The 21,272-nt window shown below is 38.8% G+C and overlaps 1 protein-coding gene across 2 annotated transcripts in view; it reads left to right on the top strand.

The window, feature by feature from the left end:
- Positions 1–19,299, top strand: part of LOC149318824 (solute carrier family 22 member 15-like) — a 35,853-nt gene extending 16,554 nt beyond the window's left edge. For both annotated transcript variants that reach the window (XM_089510525.1, XM_089510526.1), the window contains exons 5-12: positions 2,542–2,671; positions 4,843–5,064; positions 5,820–5,960; positions 6,456–6,544; positions 8,913–9,021; positions 12,057–12,129; positions 13,176–13,334; positions 17,049–19,299. In XM_089510525.1, coding sequence (XP_089366651.1) covers positions 2,542–2,671; positions 4,843–5,064; positions 5,820–5,960; positions 6,456–6,544; positions 8,913–9,021; positions 12,057–12,129; positions 13,176–13,334; positions 17,049–17,075 — 950 coding nt within the window. In that variant the 3' untranslated portion in view covers positions 17,076–19,299. The remainder of the gene's footprint in view (positions 1–2,541; positions 2,672–4,842; positions 5,065–5,819; positions 5,961–6,455; positions 6,545–8,912; positions 9,022–12,056; positions 12,130–13,175; positions 13,335–17,048) is intronic.
- Positions 19,300–21,272: the final 1,973 nt, after the last annotated feature.

The raw sequence follows: 21,272 nt of genomic DNA, 5'->3' as shown, positions 1-21,272 counted from the left end.
TAAAATACTTGTAAGTCTCTTGCTGAGGAAATGGCAGGACTGTTTTTTCCCGCACAACAGAACTGTCTACCATTTTTCTTCCACCCACTCCTTCTTCTCCAGTCATCCCATGCAAATAATAGCTGTCAATAGGCACCTAGCCCTTGTCCCTTGTTTTTGTGGCCTGTGAGAGCATGAACAACACCCAGTTTCCCCCTGGGTTTGGATATCCAGCAAGGTCCTTACTGTATACAGAAAAAACTATACTATCTTCTTTTTCTTCTCTCCAAATATATTAAGAGCTGCATAGAATTATTTGAATAATATGCCCTTGCCTCATGGCTTACACTCTGAACTCTTGTAAACTAAAGCAAACATTGCTGAAGAAACCCCATGCAAAAGGGCCAGTTTGCACATGTATGCTTACCAGTAGCAATTGCTGGTTCAAGCAATGACTTGCATACGAAAAGGAGGAACCTTCTTGGATAAAACATTTTTAGAGAGAACCTCCCTATGGCATTGTGCTCCTCAGTTCACAGACTGAGTCAAGAATGAATATGCCAATATTTAGCAATACCCAGAGAAAGATGCTACGAGTCCCCAAACTCCCCAGGAAGTATGGACAGCTAGCTGGGGAATTCTGGATACCATGTTGGATGACTTATAAACACAATGTAACCTTGGAGTGTTACAGTAATTCTGGATACCATGTTGGATGACTTATAAACACAATGTAACCTTGGAGTGTTACAGTAATTCTGGATACCATGTTGGATGACTTATAAACACAATGTAACCTTGGAGTGGTGCTTTAAAATATCATCCCCTTAATTTTTCAAGTCATCATAGCCGTCCCCAGAGAGATTGAAATGGTGCTCCATTCCCTGCTGCCACAGCCTGGCCTTTGAAACCCTGGGTTTAGTTCCTCTCAGCCACCAAGCAGGCAGAGGCAGTTTGTTTGTTTGTTTGTTTGTTTGTTTGTTTGTTTGTTTGTTCAGCCAGAAAGGCTCTCAGAGTGGCTTACAGATATTTAATTAGACATTTCCCTGCCCTCAGGCTTACGATCTAAAAAAGACATGACACAAAAGGAGAAGGGAATGGCAGTGGGAAGGGGAATAAGTTGCTGAAAACTTGGCAAGAAGAAAGAGCCATTGATTATTGTCATTCACAACAGCGTTGGTGATGTGTCTGTTGTCATGACAGCAGCATCTGAGACGCTGCAAGCCCCAGCATTTGAAGTGTGCTTTGCGAGCTGTTCGTAATGGTATCTAGGGTAATTTAATAATGCACAAAATAGATGGCAAGAATTTTGTTCTTGCATCATTCCTTGTACTTATTCATTGTTCTTCAGACAGTTCTGAAAACTCAAATAGCATCTTAATCAGGTTTCAGTCCCATGAAAATGGAGATGTGAAGTACAATCCTGTGCACAATTACCTAAGTGTCAGTCCTTATTAAGTTTGTGGGATATGCTTCCAAGTAAGCATGCATAGGCTTGAAGCTGCAGGGCAGGGCAGGGCAGGGTAGGGCAGGGCAGACTTGGGAATTTGGAGGACCACAATGCCCAATGGAGCTGCCCGTTGAGGGCAACCGGAAGTCACATTGCATCACACCTAGTCACTTGGGGGAGGAATTTTTAAGCCCCTCCCTCCCCCATTTTGGATGACACCACTGAAACACTATTTAATTCAGAAATTCCCAAACTATTTAACCATTTAAATAACATTGGGTGGTTTGGGTGTTAAATAACATGAGTGGGGGTTTTTAAACTCCAAAATATGGGAGTTTAGCCTAAAAAGAAATTGGTGTGTACATTGAGGGCTCTGAGGTCTTGCAAGAGGGGATTCCTAAATGCCTGTGGCATGCATAATTCCTACCACTGCTTTGGGATAATTTTCATCAAGGTTGGTGAGATTTCCATTCCCCTTATATCATTTTAGGATTACAATATTAATAATTATTGAAAAATGCCTTTCTGCCCAGTGCATCATATCCTTAACCTAGATTAAATTTTAGAGAAGGTGTGGGTAACTGTGACCCTCAAGATATACCAGCATAACTAATGGTGAGTGATGATGGTAGCTGCAGTCAAAAGACATCTGGAAGACCACAGTTGCCCACCTCTTCTTTAGAGCATGCAGAGAAGTAACCATTATCACATTTCCTTGCATCATCTTTTCTCTGTTTTTGTTTCTTGCATGTCCTCTGTTCCTCTGACTTTAGGTGCTAAATTTTAAAGCACAGTGGGAATTGAATTTCTGAAACCAGTTTTACATTGTGTTAGCTGTCATAAGATTTAAGAAGACAGAGGGCAAAGATGAAGACAGTATATGATTAAAATGCAGTCTTTTATATTTTGTTGAATATCGTGACTTTGGTCAGTTCACAAAGACATTTTTTAAAAAAACTTTTGGAAGCTTATAAAATAAAACATGCATGAAGCATCTAATTGGAATTATTTTGACTCATTGTGAGCAATAGATCTTAGATTTATGTTTGATGATGTATAGTGCTGAGAAGCCAGTATTTAATAAAATAGCCATTCTGTGTTTTGCTTTTCAGGCTCATTAACAAATCTGACATTTGCAGTTGGCATAGCAATTTATGCCTTATTGGGTTATTATATAAGGGAGTGGCGTTTACTTGCCTTCGTGTCAAATTCTCCAGGACTTTTCTTTTTTCTTCTCTCATTGTAAGTAATGGTGAAATAGATATTGTATAAATGTGAAATGTCTTAACTAGAAATATAGTAGTGTTGCTGGAAGAGAGAATAATAGTGGTTGCTGTTCTGTGCCTTCAAGCCAGCTACAGTGTATGTTAGCCCTGTCAAAGGTTTTTCTTGTCCAGATTTATCCAGAGTAGATTTGCAGTTGGCTTCCTGTACTGCTAAGTATGACTATTACAGTATAGTTCAACACTCAAACAATGTTGGCTCTCCATTAATAGAGGTGGAACTTTAAAATTCTTTTGTTCAACATAAAATTGAATAAAAGTAACTTTGTGGCAAGAGTGCTTTTGTGATGGTGGTGGGAGAGACCACAACAAAGCTTTTGTCATTTTACTCCTTGTTGGTGAACAAATGCAAAGCGACTTCAGACTTTAGACTTCTGGTATAGTGGTGATTATGGAGTGGTACAGACCGCCCTTTTGCACTGTGCTGACACTAATTTTAGGATTTGGGACTGCGCGACAACCGCACAGTCCCTAACCCTAGCACGGTGCAGTGGCGTAAAAATGGTGGTGTCCTGTGTACATGTGCACCGCCATTGTGACATAAGCGTTGTGCAGTGTCCGCCCTGCAGTGCTAAAAGAACCCGTTTTTCTGGGTTCTTTTCATTCCGGAGGGAAGCCTCGCAGTTTGGTGGCTGCAGCTTCTCTCCGGGGGGAATTAGCCTACCAGAAGGCCGCCCTTTTGGGGCGGTCTGTCCCGTGCCTATGTTAGCAGTAAATAAAGCTGATCAAGCTAGCGCTGATTTAAAGATGTGATGTCTCAATGATGAAAAGGGAAGCAGCATATAAACCTGCAGTCTGCTACTTAACCAGTGGAATTTGAATCCTAAATTAAATTGAGGGAAGAAAAGTTTCCTCCTCTGAAACCGCCTGCAGACTCTTCAAAGCCTCTCCAAAGAGCTGGGGTGCCTGTTAAACAATGTAGAGTGGGATGCAAGGTGAGGTTTTGGAAAGATAAGAGGATGGGGAAGTTTATTTCCAAGAATGTTCTAAAGTTACCTTGGGAGCCATGCCTTTCTGCAGTTGACCGTACAATCCAAGAAGGAAATTAAGAGTCACATAACTAGAAGCCATCTGTAAAATGCATAGTTTCATAAGAGAGTAGCAGTTAGAACAGTGACAGAGAATTGAGTTTTAGAAAAGACGTCTTAGGGGAAAGTTAATTAGAAATAAATTGAATCAAATAGATGCTTTCCCTCTTGCGCTTCTCTGTGTGTCTATGGTATTATAATACATGGAATAATACTACTGTAATAATAGTTAAATTGGTTATGGCTCTAATGTAACAAGCAATTATAATGTGTCAGTTCCAGTAGGTTTGTCTTTCTCTTGTCATATTGAGTGAAACAGCTTTTTTAGTCAGTCTTTCACACCCAGTAATGGTAATTTAAAATGAATTGTGTTGCTGGTACTTCATTTGCCATTTGGGAACCGTGATATGCTCTAGTTAGCTTTTTATACATACCACATAGATAGTACAGAACAGTGCTATATGAAGGAAAATGTGTTTGGCTGTGATCCAGACTTATTTTGCCATGCATGAGTGGAAGAGCTGGGAGTTTTTCCATGCACAGTATAGCTTTCTTAATTTCTGTGCTTTTCTGGTTTCATGAAAGCAAATAATTAAAAAAAATATGTCTTGATTATGATCCTAAGTGTTGATTATAAAAAATACAGGGTTGTGCTTTTGCTAACTTAGGAGCTAATAGTCATCTTGTCTTCAATCATTTTCTGTTCCAGGGAGGTTTAAGACAATGTTTCCTAATCTGGTTCTCTCTAGATGTTTTTGATTACAGCCTGCACCAGTATTTTGGATCAGCTGCAGAATATCATATCTGGAGGGTACTAGGTTGAGGAATGCTGATTTAAGATTTCTTGGCTATATCAGACTATTATTCTCACAATTATTTATGGTATGTTTTCACCCTTTTAAATGATAGTAACCACTAGAGAGTTTTCTTTATTTTTAGTTGCTTTCTAACTCAGCTTTGATCAAGGTTTGGAAAAGAATTACTACGTGACAAACTAATGAATTTACTTAGGCTAATAATGCACAGGATTTTTTTTTTTTAAAAAAGGATAGACACGTCAATTTCCTCTATTGTGTCTTTGTCTGAATGTTCCTTTTTTCAGTATGCTTCCTGAATCCCCAAGATGGTTATACTCTCAAGGCAGAACCGCAGAGGCAGAGAGTGTACTGCAATACATAGCCCTTGGTAATGGGAAGGAGAGGTTGGCTGTGAAGCTGAAACACTGCAAAGCAGCCGTGAAAAAGGATGATTCAGCACCTGGTGTCCTAAACCTAGTTAGACATCCGGTCCTTCGGTGGCGCACTGTCATCTTGATGTATATCTGGTAATTAATAAAAAGAGATTCAGAGGCTACGTGAATTAGTCACACACAAAAATAGAAAACTCTGACTGGTAATTCTAGGTTGCTTGGAAGTAAAATTACTATGCTGATGCTGTATTAGAACAGTTTAATTGTTATGTGGTATTTCAGAGAATAATCCATGTTTGAAAGAGCTCAGTTTTTCTGAGCCTTGAGGAATCATTGTCTTGTGTTTTTTTCCGTCTTACTCCCCAAACTAAGGGATAAAGAATTGAGGGTTGTTTCTTTTTCCACATTTCAGTAATTTTGGTAGGATTAAAGAGGACGAAGAAGGCTACAACTGAAAATATCTGTTATATAGTATTTAACATACTTGGGCAAGCTCACATACAGTATATTTGGGTTTTGTCGCAGTATATCAAGAAAGGCCTTGCTATTCAGAAGGTAGAATGTCTGTTTTTACAACATCTTTTGTAATGAGTGATTATCATTTTATTACCATAAACACATGCCTACTTTTCTGCTTATCTTTTTTTCTTGGGAATGAAGAAGGAAAAAGACTGAGCTTCTATCTTGTTGGGAAGCCAGCTGTATGAGCCTTTTTTTTTCTTTTCTGGATGTTAAAGCAGGAAAGGTTTATTCATTGATAAAGGTGGGGACTTGAGGTTTTTCAGGATTTGCACACATAATAATAACATACAAATAAAGGTTAACAGAGCATAAATCCCTGTCTTGTACTGCTCAATATAACCAATCAGTCTTTCATTGACAATGTTTAGGTATGTGTGTAGTCTCGTATATTATGGCTTAACACTGAATGCTGGTGAATTAGGAGGGAATCTTTACCTGAATGTGGCACTTTCTGGCCTTGTAGAAGTTCCAGCATTTCCCCTCTGTATGTTCTTCATTGAGAAGCCTTGGTAAGTCTAGTAACCTTCTCATTCTTTATATACTTTAATAGATAATGTGACCATGAAATATTTTGCATTCACTTCTGATTTGTTAAAGTGTTTATTCATGTGTTTGACAAGGAATATGCTTTGAAAAGCTGGCTCAGATCATGGATCGCTCCCAGAGCAATTGCTTGGTGATTGTAACAACACACCTGAGATCTTCTTGGTCTCAGCAGTACTTCAACATCTCTCTGTATGTGTGGTGCAGCCAGACCCATTTAATGTGTACAACATTGGTGGCATCGTCTTAACTCACAGAAAGGGAATGTTTTGTTTCCCACTCATCTGCTCACCTGTTGAGAGATGGAGAGAATTGAGTCATCTATGCACAATGTATTTCATTCCTCCCACTGTTATTTGAATTATTGGCCCTTAGCAAACAAATCTTAGGATATTTTCAATAATGACAACATGCATCATGGTATAGATTTTACTCTGAGCTTGTGCTGCTTTCTTTTTTAGGTCAGGAAGACGTAAAAGTACAGTTATGTTTTTGATATTTGCAGGCCTTGCCTGTATATTTACAATGTGCTTACCAGAAAATGCTAGTGGTGAGTATAATGTTCTGTTTTAAGCGAATATAGGTTTTGCCAGTTGGTATAAAACTGATTTTATTAGAAGATAAGGTAGCAAGTGCATGGACTGCTATAATGCCAATCTAGAACAGTATTAGAAGAGTCTCTGAAGATAAACCTGAATCATAGAGAGACAAATTGTAAGATAGGTTCCTTTATTTCAGTGGCATTGCCTGTAAATATGTGTCTTGCCAAATCAGTATTTGGCAATAGGGGAGTAGAGGGAGAGCCAACATTTTAATGCAGTTTCCCTTACAACATCCCTGCTTACATGAAGCATTTGGTCTGTGTAAACCTCTGTGCCAGCCACCCAATTGGCACCATGTCTTACTAACCCATGCATATGTTTGGGTTCTGAGAAAGTTACATGTCACCAGAATGCCTTGAAATGTGTTGTCATGCTACTAATTTAGTTTCCTTTTTGATTTGAACCTTTTTATAAAGTTAGTAAAAACACCAGGAGGTTAATGTACTTTTCATAGGTGCTTCTATTCCATTGTTTGAGTAACTTCAAATGGCTTCTCTGGGTAAATCATTAACCATCAATGTTGCTTTGAGACTCCACTGTGAAATCAGTACACCAAACCTTTGACTTTGACTCCGACTCACCCGTTTTTCTACTCTCCAACACCAGCTCCCTTATAAGTGACAAATGTATATTAATTAGTAATACCAAATTTACTGTACTAAATTTACTCCACTGCAGCTGGGGGTGTTAGCACAAGCCATTTTATCACTACCATGTGAATCATGAGGCTGCTTAGATAAATATATATTTATTTGATTAAGTACATAATGTAAGTATAAAATGGCATATTATTGTAAGCTTTTATTTTGAAGCTGGTGTCAGAGTTGGTACATTTCTACCAACTTGGACTCCATTCAGATGTTTCCAGCTCTGATTCCATGACTCCAACTCTACACTAAAACTGTGACTACATGGGGGCCACTCTTAGGTTGTATTATGTGGAGAAGTTTGCTTGGAGTGACCCACAGTGCAAATACACACACACACACACACACACGCACCTCCATTTTTGTGGGGATCTGTTCCAGACCCTACCTCCTGTGAAAATGCAAATTTGCATATATTCAAGCCCCATTGGCTTGAATGGGGGCATGCTTGAATGGGGATGGGCAGCTGTGGGCACATGACATAGGTGCACCCCCATTGTTTCCCCTTTCATTTCCCACTCATGTATATGCAAGGGACACAGATCTCAAGTCCACGAAAATGGAGGCGTGACTGTATTTTGCTCTGTACATGTAAGAGTAAAAACTGTGTGGAAGAGGGGTATATAATTCAGGCCTGCAATTTTTTGAGTTTTCCTGGTTGCCTGAAGTCATCTAATGATATTTAACTGAACCCTGGTAGAAACCACATGCAAAGCTCCTTTGATGTGAAAGGTTTTTAGAAGACTTTCCTCATCTGTCCAGAGAAGCTGGGAGTGGGAGTTGCATATGCACTCCTCACCAACTACACAGTACATCCTCACTTGTGCAGGCAGGTGGATGTTTAGGCATAACACTGTGCCACATAGGGCTGTCAGACTGAAAGCTGGAGAGGGAATTTAAGTGGGTGTTGCTTGTCATGCACCAAGGCAATGAGTAATTCACTTCTGCTGAAGTTCCCCATTCTACACAACCATGAATGGTACAGGAACCTGCTCCAGTTTTATATCTGGCAAGCTTTGTGTTTCTGCAAGGTAATAATTTGTGAATGGGGCATGGTTTGGGCAGTTTCTCTCTTCAGGCTGGATTACATCACAGGGCATGATCATGCTCTGACATTATCAGACCTTGTTATGTAGCACTGACTGTAGCATCTCCTGATGGCTTTTTGGGCAGGGATTTGAGTGCACATCTTCCCCAGAGATGAGAAAGTTGTGGTTTCCAATATTTTGTTGGTATCTAGTGGTCTTCCAGGTCTTGGATTCTAACTCTCATCAGTGATGGTCAGCATTCATAATGGTTAGAAATAAGATGCTTGACATGCTGAGAAAAAGTCCCATCAAATTCAATGGGATTTATTTTTGTGTAATAATAATAATAATAATAATAATAATAATAATAATAATAAATTTATTTATATACCGCCTTTCCAATAAGATCAAAGCGGTTTACAAAATTACAAAAAAATACATAACACATAAATGATTAACAAAAACAAATAAATAAAATACCTAAACAGTACATAACATATACAAACTAAAATTCCATCCCTCATCCCTTAACTAAAATACACCCATCATTAAACATTAAACAAAATTACACATGAACAGGATTTCTGAATAGGTTTGCATGTTCTTTATTTGTAAATAGTTTCTTTTCTGTTTTGTTTTAGGATTTTTCTTCAGTCCTAGCCTCTTAGCTTTATGCGGGAAACTGACTGTAAGCGCAGCCTTCAATATCATATATATTTACACCTCAGAACTCTACCCAACAGTAGTGAGGTAAATGAAGTTGTTGCTCTTATATTTATTTCCAATCCTGCAAGATTCCATTGGTGACTACAATAATGAACAAACACAGTTGGGCCACTTTAAATCTAAGCAGTGATTCCATTCAGCAGTCAAAGTAAAATTGCACTTTCATTTCCCTGAACTGCTCTTTGAAAGGCCAGAAAAATTCTGTCACAGGCAGAAGAAGAAGTCAGCTGATATGAAAACCCCTTTGCTTAATCAGCCATTTGTTAGCTAAAGAACTGGGTAAGGCAGAGTCCAACTATCTACTCTTTTTATTAATGTAGATAGTTGCTTGAGATTCCATGGCACAAACTGTAAAACTAATGTGTCATTCACTTTAGGACAAGGTTCAGGAAAGTATGACCCATGGCCTGCAGGTGTGTCCCCCAGGCTTCCCGAACCCCTTACAGAAAAGCCACTCCACCCCTCTCTTTTTTTTCTCTCTCTCCCACTCTCCATATATTAATTTGTGGAGTGTGATTGTTTTCTCCCAAATGCCAAAAGAAAACAAACCCACTGTCCCTAATAATCCACTGCTTCTGTAGCAATTATTTACGTATATTCCTAATACCAGTCTTTTGTCAAAAAAAAAAAAAAAAAAAAAAAAGACTTTACTGGAAATTGAATGTTGAAACCAAAAGTGACAGCTGTTTTATTTTTATTTTTGACTGGTGCAGACCTTTACTACAGTTGGCCACCTGCGGTCTTGTGCGTCAAAATGGTAGCAAGTTAAGTTATGTCACTGTTCATCTATTAATGATAAAATGTTTATTATCAGGGGAAATGACCTGATATGTGGAGGCCACTGCAAGATTTAAATGCATATTTCTGGGAGAAAATGATCCATGTACTGTATTTCAGAGAAGTGTTGGAGAAAAAAAATCTTTTCCCTTATATGAACAGCTAATCCCATTCAAAATATTATTTCTTGCATGAATACATTACAGGAATACATGTCTCTAATGACTGACAACAAACTCTATAGAGTAATTTGAGCATAGAGTTTTGCTACCACCTAGTGTTCAGATGTAGCTTTGCATAACTCCCTCATTTTTTAATTCCGAGTTTTACAGCATGTTATTGATTTGGAAAGAAATATTTGGTAACTAATAACCAGATTGTGGCTTTTTATTGTAAAGCTTACTTGATCATTATTTCAGCATACATTGTTTACTGTGAGCTAGAATTATTTTAAATTGACAGTCAAAACTATTTTGGCACTAACGTTCTTTTCCCCTGTTGCTTATTACAGTTGGCCCTCCTTACCTGCGGATTTGCCATGCGTAGATTTCAGCATATGCAGATGGCAAGCCCGTTTTGTCCCCAATGGCAGTGCACATGTAGCCGCACCACCATAAAGGTCCCTCCCTCTCCTACCCTTCAGCCTCCTCCTCCCTTCCTTATTTCCTTCCTTGCTCCCTGCAAGGCTTCTGCCCCAGCTTGGCTTTGGAGCCGAAGTCTTCTGCCCAGTCAGCCGGGCCAGTCAGGCTTGAGTCTTGGAGCCCCTGTCCCCATGCCCAATACCTGAGACAGAGTCTCTGTGCTCTGAAAGCCAAGCATTGGCCTTGGCTGCAGCTCCCTCTGGCCAACAGGATTCTGAGGGAGCCAGCACCATGACTGAAACTTGGCTTTCGGAGTGCAGAGGCTCCGTCCTGGGTGCTGGGCCTGGGGACAGGGGCTCTGAGATTCAAGCCTTAGCCCGGCTGACTGAGTGGCAGACTCTTTCCCCAAAGCCAAGCTGGGGCAGAAGCCTCGGAAGAAGCAAGGAAGGAGGCAATGAAGTAGAGAGGGAAAGGGGAGGGTGGGAAGGAGGGAGGAAGACAGGGAGGGAGGAATAGAGGGCTGACTCCAGTCCCATTCCCCCTAATGATGGCACAGCCATGCGGCCGCGCTGCCATTAAGAACAATGGGACTTGAACATCCGTATACTTTGGTATCTGCTCGGGGGGTCCAGAATAGATCCCTGAGGGCCCACTGTACTTTCTTCATAGTGAGAAGTTTAGTCCAAGGCACTTAAAGTAGCTATAAGATTTGTTCCCCTCCCTCCAAATTTTATCTTCAAAACAGCCCAGTTAGGTAGGTTATCCTGTGAGAGCATGTCCAAACCAATTCTGCTCTGAGAAGCTGTAATTAGAAAGCAAGTGGTATGTTAGTCACAGTTAGAATTACACGTTGCTGGTTTTTATGGCTGTACAGGATTCTTAAATGTGGACTATGGTTAAGGAACATCCGATTATAGTGTGCTATATCTATATCTATCTATAGTAACGCTATTATAGGTATAACTATAGTACTGAATCACAGTCCTCGCTTGTAAATATATGCTCTGCATTTAAAATACACATACAAAGTTGTCAACTTTGATGTCTTTCAAGAAAAGATTGTTATACCTAAGAGATTCCATATCCTTCTCATTCCAGATATACCTATCAGTTGGAGAATTTTCATTTACACTATAGTTTCTGAAGCAAACTAGCAACAAAGTATTACAGAGTTTAGGTTTCCAGCCAGCTAGCTCTGTAACTATGGAGGTCATTCCAGCACATATAAGTGTGGTCCCCCCCCCCCCCCTTTGACCTACAACAATAGGCATTTTGCACCCATGGGTGATGCATTTTGGCCTCATGAGGATCGATAACATATTTGACTCTTTGTGTGTATATATATGTGCATGTATGTACATGTGTACTTGTGTGAGAGTGTGTATGTGTGTGTGAACATGCAAACAGTGGCTTCCAGGTGGTGATTGAGCACCAAGTGTTGAGAATCATATAGGTAGTGAGAATAAGTGGTGGTGACTTAAGCACTGTTGAGCCTAATTAGATTGTGAGGTTGTCTAGTGAGACAGGTCAGAAACTATTCTGTGTTGAGAAGCAGAAATGTACTTTATTTTTAAAATGTAAATCATGTAAACATGTAAAACACTGAATAATAACATTATGTATTAAAATAGTGTCTCTTTTTAAATTTTAACTCTCAGAATAGTTTGCAGATACTTTAGACTGATGTTTCTTTTCAAACAGAAATGCTGGCTTAGGCGTGTGTTCAATGACTTGTAGATTTGGTGGCATTTTGGCTCCATTTGTTCCTTCTCTGGTAAGTAGTCCCGTCCCCCGTCCCCCCCCCCCCGCTCCTTTTATTTTACTATTACATAGCAGTTTTGAAAGCAAATAACCAGATCAAAATTACATTTAACAATTGCTGTATTAGTGGTTTAAGTGTTGGACTGTGACTCTGGAGATCAGAGTTTGAATCCCAGCTTGTCCATAAAAAGCCACTGGTTGACCTTGGGCAAGTCACACTCTCTCAGCCTCAGCGGACAGCAATGGCAAACCCTCTCTGAAGAAACTTGGCAGGAAAACATCATGATAGGTTCGCTTTAGGGTCACCATAGGTCAGAAACAACTTAAAGAAACACAACAACAACATTAGTGTTAAGATGCTTCAAGGATGCCAACATTTTTGGAGATTGATGGGTTTGTTAGTGTTTTAGACTTAGATAACAAAAAATGGGTTACCTTTTATGTCTTGAAAATGTTGTGGCACAGCCCATTTCTCTGGTGAAAAAAAAAGCTTGGATAAATATGATTTAGTAGTATTCAGGTAGAATTATAAAGTAAGTAGCATCCACAGCCATGCTGGTAGGGGAATTGTGGATGTTCTAGTTGGAAAAAAAGCAATGTTGTTAATTAACATATATTAATTTGGCTATATCCTAGACACAGAAACTTAAAGGCTTTTCCTTTCTTTGTTTTTCAGCAGTATGGGGCCCACAAACTGCTTTTTAAATCTCCTTCTGTCTCTGAAAATATAGGTGGTTTGGTGAGCCCCATATGAATGATACTTTTGTAGAGTCAAGAAAAGTCAGTGATAGTTGGACTGTGTGTATGTGATTCTGCTAGTCTTTCCAACAGCATCTTTAGCACAGCAAATACTGACAACAGTAGAAGAATGGGGCTGTCATGACATAACTGTATGTCTTTTTTGACTGCTTAACCGTTTGAGGATTCACTGACTATGTGCATAGTTCCCCTGGTTAATTTTTGTATGTATTGAGTATGGAATAGATCAGGTTGTTTGTTCTCTACTATGATTAAATGTCTGTTGATAAGTTTGTAACATTTATTTTTGATTTACTCTAGAAAACTCTTGGTCCATCTGTACCATTTGGGGTCTTCGGAATCAGTGGATTATCAGCTGGTTTTCTGACCCTTCTGCTTCCAGAAACTCTAAACAAGCCTATTCCAGAGACCATTGAAGACTTGCAGATGCCTGCCTATCAGACGCTTAAAAATAAAAAGGCAGAGTAAAAATGATTTTATTTTTTTTATTTTTCATTTTTGGTAATTTTTTAGCTGCACCTTCAATACCAATTGGAACATGAAAAAGATTTCTCATTTATTTGAATTAAATACATTTTCCTTTTTAGGCACATATATTTAATATTTTTCTCTATATCGACGAAGAAAGAATTTCTCAAAATGTTGAATGCCATCTGTTTTTAATCACTGTATATGACATGATGTGCCTGGCAAAGTTCCCAACTCATCTTGTTCACTCTCCACCTTGCTTGTTTTTCCATAGTTACAGGCAGTCTGTTTAATAAGTGATACCAGGAAGAGCTCTTGGTTTCATATTTCTCATTCATCCTAGAAAAACCATCTGGAAGATTTTCCTACATCAGATATATGGCAAATAAAAAAAATGGAATTGCACAATATCTTAGTTTTGTCTGTTTTAATGGATAGACACCAGTTAAGTACATTATAGTCAGTTTAAAAAGAAATATATGTTTTAATTTTGATCCTGTTACAGCAAAGCTTGAGAAAGTACAGATGTTTGATGTCAACTTTTGAAATCTTCCATAGAACATTTCAATTTTTCTTCGTGGTTTGTGTGACTCATGCAAATGGGTTATCTGTGCCTGCTCAGTGCATCATTCAAAACCTTCTAGAATTGAAAAAAACATGTAGGGACAGCCATGTTGGCCATATAGCAAATCCAATAACATCCAAACAATGATACGTTTATTGGGCCAACCAGAATGCACAATTACATGTTGCAAGCTTTCGAAGACACACTGGCTTCTTCATCAGGCAAACAGGAGAAAAAAATGGAAGATGTTAGTCATAGATCTGCATTTTCTGTTTCTGGTCTTAGTTCAGATGGTAGGGAGGGCTATCTGCAGGCTGGCACCTCCCCCTTTGGTTATGCGGTCACTGGTAGATTTTCAAAGACAAGGAAATTTAATGTCCATTTTCAATTCAAAGAAGATGTTTCCTTGGAATCCAACATATTTCCTTTCTTTGTGAAGCCACAGTCTCCTATGTAGGTAGAGAACACTGAATTTCTACAACTATTACACAAGCTTTTGGGCAGTAGCCCTGCCCACTCTCTGCACTTCTTTCCAGCACACTTCCCACCTAAACCCTCAGTTCCTTTTCGTCTGCTGCTGGAGTAGTCTTGATAAAAAACATTCGCTAGAGCTTTTGGGTTTTAACAGTTTTGACTTGGATTCCTCTTGGATTTCCCTTTTTTGGATTCTCCTTTGATTTGGTTTCTTCTTTGGTTTGGTTCTTCTATTTTACTTTGATCTGACCGACTTGGACTTTCTTCCTGAATACTCTCTGATTTGGCTTTCGTAGTGTTGATGATATAGGCTGGGGTTATTGTCTCACTGGTGTCATTTAAGAAGCGTATGTCCTGTGGTGCCAAAATCCCAAAAAGGGACAGCTACTCTTAAGTGTCTTCTCTTTCTAGGAGTAGCATGCATAGTGGTTCGTTATACTGCTCTTCTTCTCCTTCTTCTTCTTCTTCTGAACATTGAATCTTGACATTCAAACTGCTGGGACTGTGTTTCGTTCTGTGTAATTAGCTATGATAGTTTCATCCACTCTCTCCAAGAGAAGGAAGGAGAAGGATTGGCACTTCTCCAAGGACTCTTCTCATGTTTGAAACTCCTCACAAGTTGTGTCAGAACCCACAGATCCCTTGGTCCAGTCACAATCCAGACAGAGTGAGCCTTCAACTGGTCCCTCAATTCAGTCAGAATTCAGACAAAGGGAACCCTTCTGTTCAGACATTGGATGGATCTAAATGTTCTTCAGAATATACCAAAGTGGTCTCAGAAACACAAGGAGGGTTTCCAAAGGAGTATTGTTTCCAAAGGAGAAATCTTGGAGTCATCCTCACTCATTCGAATTTCTGTGATTCCTCGGCAACTCTTCCATCTATGTCAAAGGACAACCCGTTATCACCTGTCCCCTTTTCAAGAGGTTTGCAATCCCATCACTAGGGATTTGACTTCATCCTCAGATTCATCCTCCAGCTCTCCTTCACAGCTCTTCAAGATCTTGTTAATCTTGGGTTCGACATTATGGATGGGTACACTCTGAATTGAAGAGTTTGAGCCAGAGTTATTCAAAGTCTGCTAGGTTAACCTAGGTATATCACATCAGTGGTCTAGTGATGTCTAAGTCTACCACATCAGCAATCCTATAAACCCCCTCTCTGAAGAAACTTGCCAAGAAAACCCCATGATAGTTTGGCATTAGGGCATTCATGGAACTGACAGTTTAGATGTGAAGTGCACTGGCTAGCCACATGGAGTGTGGGCAGGGCTGATGTCACAAAGCTTATATAATAGCTCCAGAAGGTTCCAGATGATGCACTGTGCAGGCACAAATAACCTATTTGTGTGAGTTCACAGATGACCTCCCAATGAACTACAGTTACAGGTAAGCAATCTGACCATATTCTGCCACATATCAGATGAAACAAAAAAGTCAGATGTTTCTCCCCCAAAACAAAAGGAGTTGGACAATTATTTTTCAGAAATAATTGTTTGATGTAAAACATGTAGCCACTAACACATGCAGATGTGTTCAGTATAGAATTATAAATGATAATTTATTAGAAGTAGGATTCAATTGTGGGTTTCTGCTGACAGAATTGTAGGATTTTCTGAAACTTAGAGGAGAAAGAGTCAGGATTCTAGGATAACTTTGCAGAAATGTAGGATCTTGTTTGACTCTCCACTGCAGCCTCCTGTGGCCCTCCAGACCATTAGAGTCAGGTTTTTGGGTGGCACAGAGTATTAGGGGGAGGGAGTTCTGAAAGTCTCACAAGCAAATATAGGATTATAACTATATAAATTAGATAATTAGCTATGGTGAAATCTAACAAGTAGCTTTTACGAGTCCTTAAATATTCATGTAATAAAACCTTTGAAAGAATGAGACATCATTGAAGACTGGATTGTTTAGCATACTGGCAGCCCAAGCAGGGGACCTCGCTCTGCCATTGTTGATGTCCTTTTTCACTGTTCCGATCAGTCCACAGCCAGTGGGAGTTTAGCATACTGTTTTCTTATTTTCCTGTTTTGGTAAAACCAAAGGTAAACATTAGTTTTCTCTTTTTTTGATAACATATAAACTTGGTATCAGATAAATTAGTTACAGTGTCACTTTGCTCCAGCTGCCAATTGCTCTAGAACTGCAGGACCAGAGGGAAGCTTATCTTGGCCTTTGATATTCATCAGACAGAGGACTAAGGTCTGCTGGGGTGAATCGGTTCTTAAAGGCCAGGCATGTGTCTAATAAAAATTTGATGTTACTTCTGTCATCTGAATTTGCTTTCTTTCCTCTTGTCTCTCATTCCTGTTTTCTTTTTCACCATATCTGTTAGATTGTGTGCCCTCAAGCAGAGGACAGTTTTGTCTTTTAAACTTGCTTTTCAGTCTCTACATTGCTTAGAAAATCTGGTTAGTAAAAATCACAATGAAGTCTTCTGTGGTGCCTTTAAAGGCATTAGTTTTCATTTGGCATAAATGTTTATGATATCCAATCCAGTGCATCTGATAAAATAGGATGTAGATCATAGCTTATGCCAAATAGAACATATTCATCTTTAAGATGCCTCACGACTCTTTGCTGCAGGAAGTTTTAGGCAGTTTATACACTATCAAATAGCAGCAGCAGCAACAATAATAATGCATTTCTCCATCTATTTAACAGGTAAATCAGTTAGAAGAAAACAGTTAAATATTGCAAAACCCATATCTGATTGAAAATGACAACCGTGGTTCCCCTGTTGAGATGTGGTGCCATCAAGATTATCACACTGCAACACTGAAAAGTACTTTGGGATTTCCACTATGCTGAATGATATATTTGCACATAAACTGTGAAGATTGGTGGTAGTAGTGATTGTGGGTTATAAAAACAGATGAGGAGATATTAAGTGGCTACGTATGTATCTTAAACTGGCACTCTCTGTTCTAGGACATTCAAAAGTATCTGGTTGTTTCATTTGAGTAACAAAGGGAATAATTCTTGTAGGGCTTCGGTCAGCCTTATGGTGCCTGGCAATGATGGGAGCCGTAGTTGAACATATTGGAAGGCTGCTGGTAAAATCTCATATTGGCAGTTTTGACAGTTAACCTAAACACATGGACAAGCAGAAAGTATAACACTTAACTGATGTCTCTGTGTTTAGCCATATATAAATAGGCTCTTGAGTAAAACTTGGAATTAACAGCACACTGCTTCTTCCAGTACTGTCAGACTGGAGGACTACAGACCAACTTCTTAATTTTTACAAGCTCCAAATGTTGCCAATATTTTTATATTAATGATTTGAAATGAATGTTCCAAAATATTTATAAAGACCAAAATACCTTTGAATACTGCTTCAGTATATCATATCTGAGGTATGAGCTCAATGTATCACAGTGCACATCTGGTGTTGGGAACAAGTAAGGGGTCAGCTAGCAATTGCAAGTTGCATGTGGAATAGTTCTCTTTGCCTTTATGTATGATGGCAGACAGTAACAAGAACCTAGTGGTGCATAGGACAATGAAATGGATCCAGAGGTGCTCTTCCAGATGCTTAAAATATCATCTGCTTGTAGAAAAGCTGTTCTCTAGTACAAGATGTAAGAGTGAAAGTAAATCCCAAAGTTCTTCTGTTTGTTTTTGTATCTTTTTACATAACCATGCCATGAGAAAGACAAGTAGAGAACAAATTCCTTCCTGTCTGTGTTTCTTCCCAACTGGAAGGGGCAGGGCTTTGAAGAGAGAGGGCTTTTGGGAACCTTCACAGGCCAGAATTAATCTGCCAGAGGGGCCCTCTCATACTATACCATTATAAGCTATGAATTGCCATGGTTCCATTGTAGAGAATCCTGGGATTTGTAGTTTACTCAGGGGTATTTAAAACAGAGTTCTAGTACCTCCTCAAACTACAAACTAGGATCCTAGGATTTCACAGGATGTTGCTATGGCTGTTAAAGTGGAATTACAGTGTTACAACTCTTTAGTGTGAAAGAGTCCCAGATATGTGGGCCAGACATTCTGCTTCTCCACTGCGGAATCAACATAGTGTAGCACTGCATGTGCTGTTATGCTGTCTGCAGCATAATCATGTGCAGAGCTGTGCTACACTTTGATGTGAAGTTCTTTTGGATCCAACCTGAAGGACAGGAATATTTTGCACAGCATTTGGCCTTGATTTGCAGGGGAGCCTTGAGGGTAATTGTAGTATTTTTGACAGCCTGTGTTTCTCTAAGCCATGAGCTTGTGGTTTGCAGTATTCAGGCTCACTACTGTCAAGTCAGGTTGATGTCTGATGCAAACTCAGCTGACAGAGGCTTACATTTGGATTTAACTAGTTGAAGGTCACCTTTTAAAAGAAGCTGTACACATAGGAAAACCAAATAAAACCCAGCAAACCAAGACTATCTCACACTTTTATTTACATATTTATCATGTATTAGAACTAGGGAGCAAATTGGGTAGACTATCAAGAATTCATGTGTGTGTGTTTATGTTTACTTCTGAGACCTTGGAAAAGTTACTGTTTTGGACTCTGTTTTCCAGAATCCCCCATCATGCTTGGTAAATTTTCCAAGCTCTGGTCCTTCATACATTTCATTTTTGTAAGTTGTAACATACTTGGCAGAACTGTTGCTAAGTGTCATTTGGTGCTCCATTACCTTCCTTCAATGCTAATGTCCAAACAGCGGGGGGGGGGGGGGGGGGAAATGTGACCAATTTTTATGTGGAGTTTGGTTTATTATTATGGAAAGGTTTATAAATCTATATTTTTGTAATAAAAATATGATGTAAACAATAAAAAATATTGCTCCTGTGGAAGCAGAAAACTGTTGCCTAGATAATTTTCCCTAAGCTTATTGCCACATGATGAAATAGCTCTCATGGTAAATATTTAATGTATCTTTAATGAGGCTATTCTGCCTTCCTTTTGTTCCAGTGGTATAAAAATACTTAATAAACAAAATGGCATTTTAAATACAGTTATTTGTATTCTTTTCTGTTAGGATGTATATATTTATGCTTAAATCAAATTGTGCATTTATATGAAAATGATTTGCTAAGCTAACACCTTGTCTGGATATTCAGGGCAAAATCCTTTCAGTACTTTGACAGTGAGAATGTGAACTATTACGCAAAGTTATCTGAAGAAACAGAAGCGATCTATGAGCAAGAGAGAAGAATATGTATGGGGATGCACTTTGAGTATGTCCTTCTGATTACTTGAGGTTCAAGATGACAGCCAAGCATTTCTGGCCTGCTAAGATGGATACCAGGTGCTGTGGGTGTATATTTCAAAGGAAGGAAATGTCAAAACATGCTTTTGAGTATTCGTTGCCTAGCAAAACCCTGTGAAATTCATGGGGTCGTGATAAGCCAACAGGTGACTTGAAGGCACACACACACAAGATACATTCTATACATAAGCTACATAAAATTCTTTCATGTAATTCTAGTATTTGCCATTATCTTTAGTCTTAATATGAATACGCAAAACATTTGGCTGAAGTGAAAGGTGGAACAGGAGCTGGTAAGTTGCGGAAAACAGGTTAGGCTCTACCCTAGTTTTGTGCAAAACATGTCACCGTTGGAAGATCTTCATACTGGCATTGCCTTACAACAGCAGTGTCCTCCAAAAGCAAAATCATGTAATCAACCAAGAGTGGAATATTTATATAATTCATCATATTAATCTAATTATTAGAAATTTTACTCAATAGTGAATTTAAGAACAAACTAAATTTTATAAACCATGCTTGTGTCAGTTCTAGGTTCTCTTAGGAAGTGACCTTATTCGCAATCGTTCTACATCATGTCCAGAGTAGTCAAAATCTGATTGAAGTACCATATATACTCATCTATAAGTTGAAAATTTATCCTACAAAATTGACCCAAAGAACCTGTGTCGACTTAAACAAGAGTCAGCATGGAAAGAAGATGGCAGGATGAAGGAATTGCCTATTCTTCATTTTCCATCAACATCATGATGTCATATAGGAGAGAAGGTAAATATGTTGACTATTCAGATTAATACAACTTCAGTAGAAGATCCCTATGTCCCGTTCAGAACATCCAGACTCATTAATTCATCAGATCTTCATCGGTTCTCACATCCCATAAATGGTAACCAATTTTTCTAGAAGATTTGCACTGAGTACTTATATCCTGTAGCTAGTAATTTGTAGGAATTCTGTTTATTAATATTGTCATCCAAATCTGAAGGTACTTGTGTATTTCAAAGGCTAAAATCAATGTTACAGCTGTAAACCTGAAACTTAAATTGTATCTCTTGTGTTAAGATTACTGAAACACAGATATAATTTACACCTAGCAAACTCTTCCTGTTGGAAGGCATCTGTTTTGCTCAATGACTTTAAGGTAGTCAGCAAGGTTTTTCAGAATGTGAGGTCTTTTCTTTAGTGAACATTCTCTTTAATTACATTCTCTTGAAATAATATCAATATCCATTAAGGAAGTCATTCTAATTACAAATCAATATATTCATACCAAATTAATGTGACTGCCAATCTTTCTCTGAAGATGCCAGCCACAGATGCTGTTGAAACGTCAGGAAGAAAATCTAGAACATGGCCACATAGCCCAAAAAACCCACCAAAAACCACCAGGGAATTGTTCCTTTTCTTAAAAAGCAAAATGTTAAAGTAAAGTACTTGCTTTGGCCTGTGGATAAATTGACTCAGATTGGTTGGATCAATTTTTGACTAAAATGTCTAGACTTATACATGGATATATGCAGTGATTGGGCTGCTACTGGAGATGCACATGTTGCAGAAGGTTGGATTCATAGCTTTCATATGACAGAATAAACCACTCACTTTCACTTTGTGGAATATTATTAATATTGATCCTTAAAATTCTCCTCCTGAATTTTAAAATAAACTAATA

The sequence above is a fragment of the Sceloporus occidentalis genome, unplaced genomic scaffold (genome assembly GCF_023333645.1).
Source record: "Sceloporus occidentalis isolate IW3139 unplaced genomic scaffold, rSceOcc1.0.p SCAF_2, whole genome shotgun sequence".
Lineage (NCBI taxonomy): Eukaryota > Metazoa > Chordata > Lepidosauria > Squamata > Phrynosomatidae > Sceloporus > Sceloporus occidentalis.
Note: the sequence above shows the minus strand (reverse complement) of the source record. Positions and strands in the feature narration are given on the sequence as shown.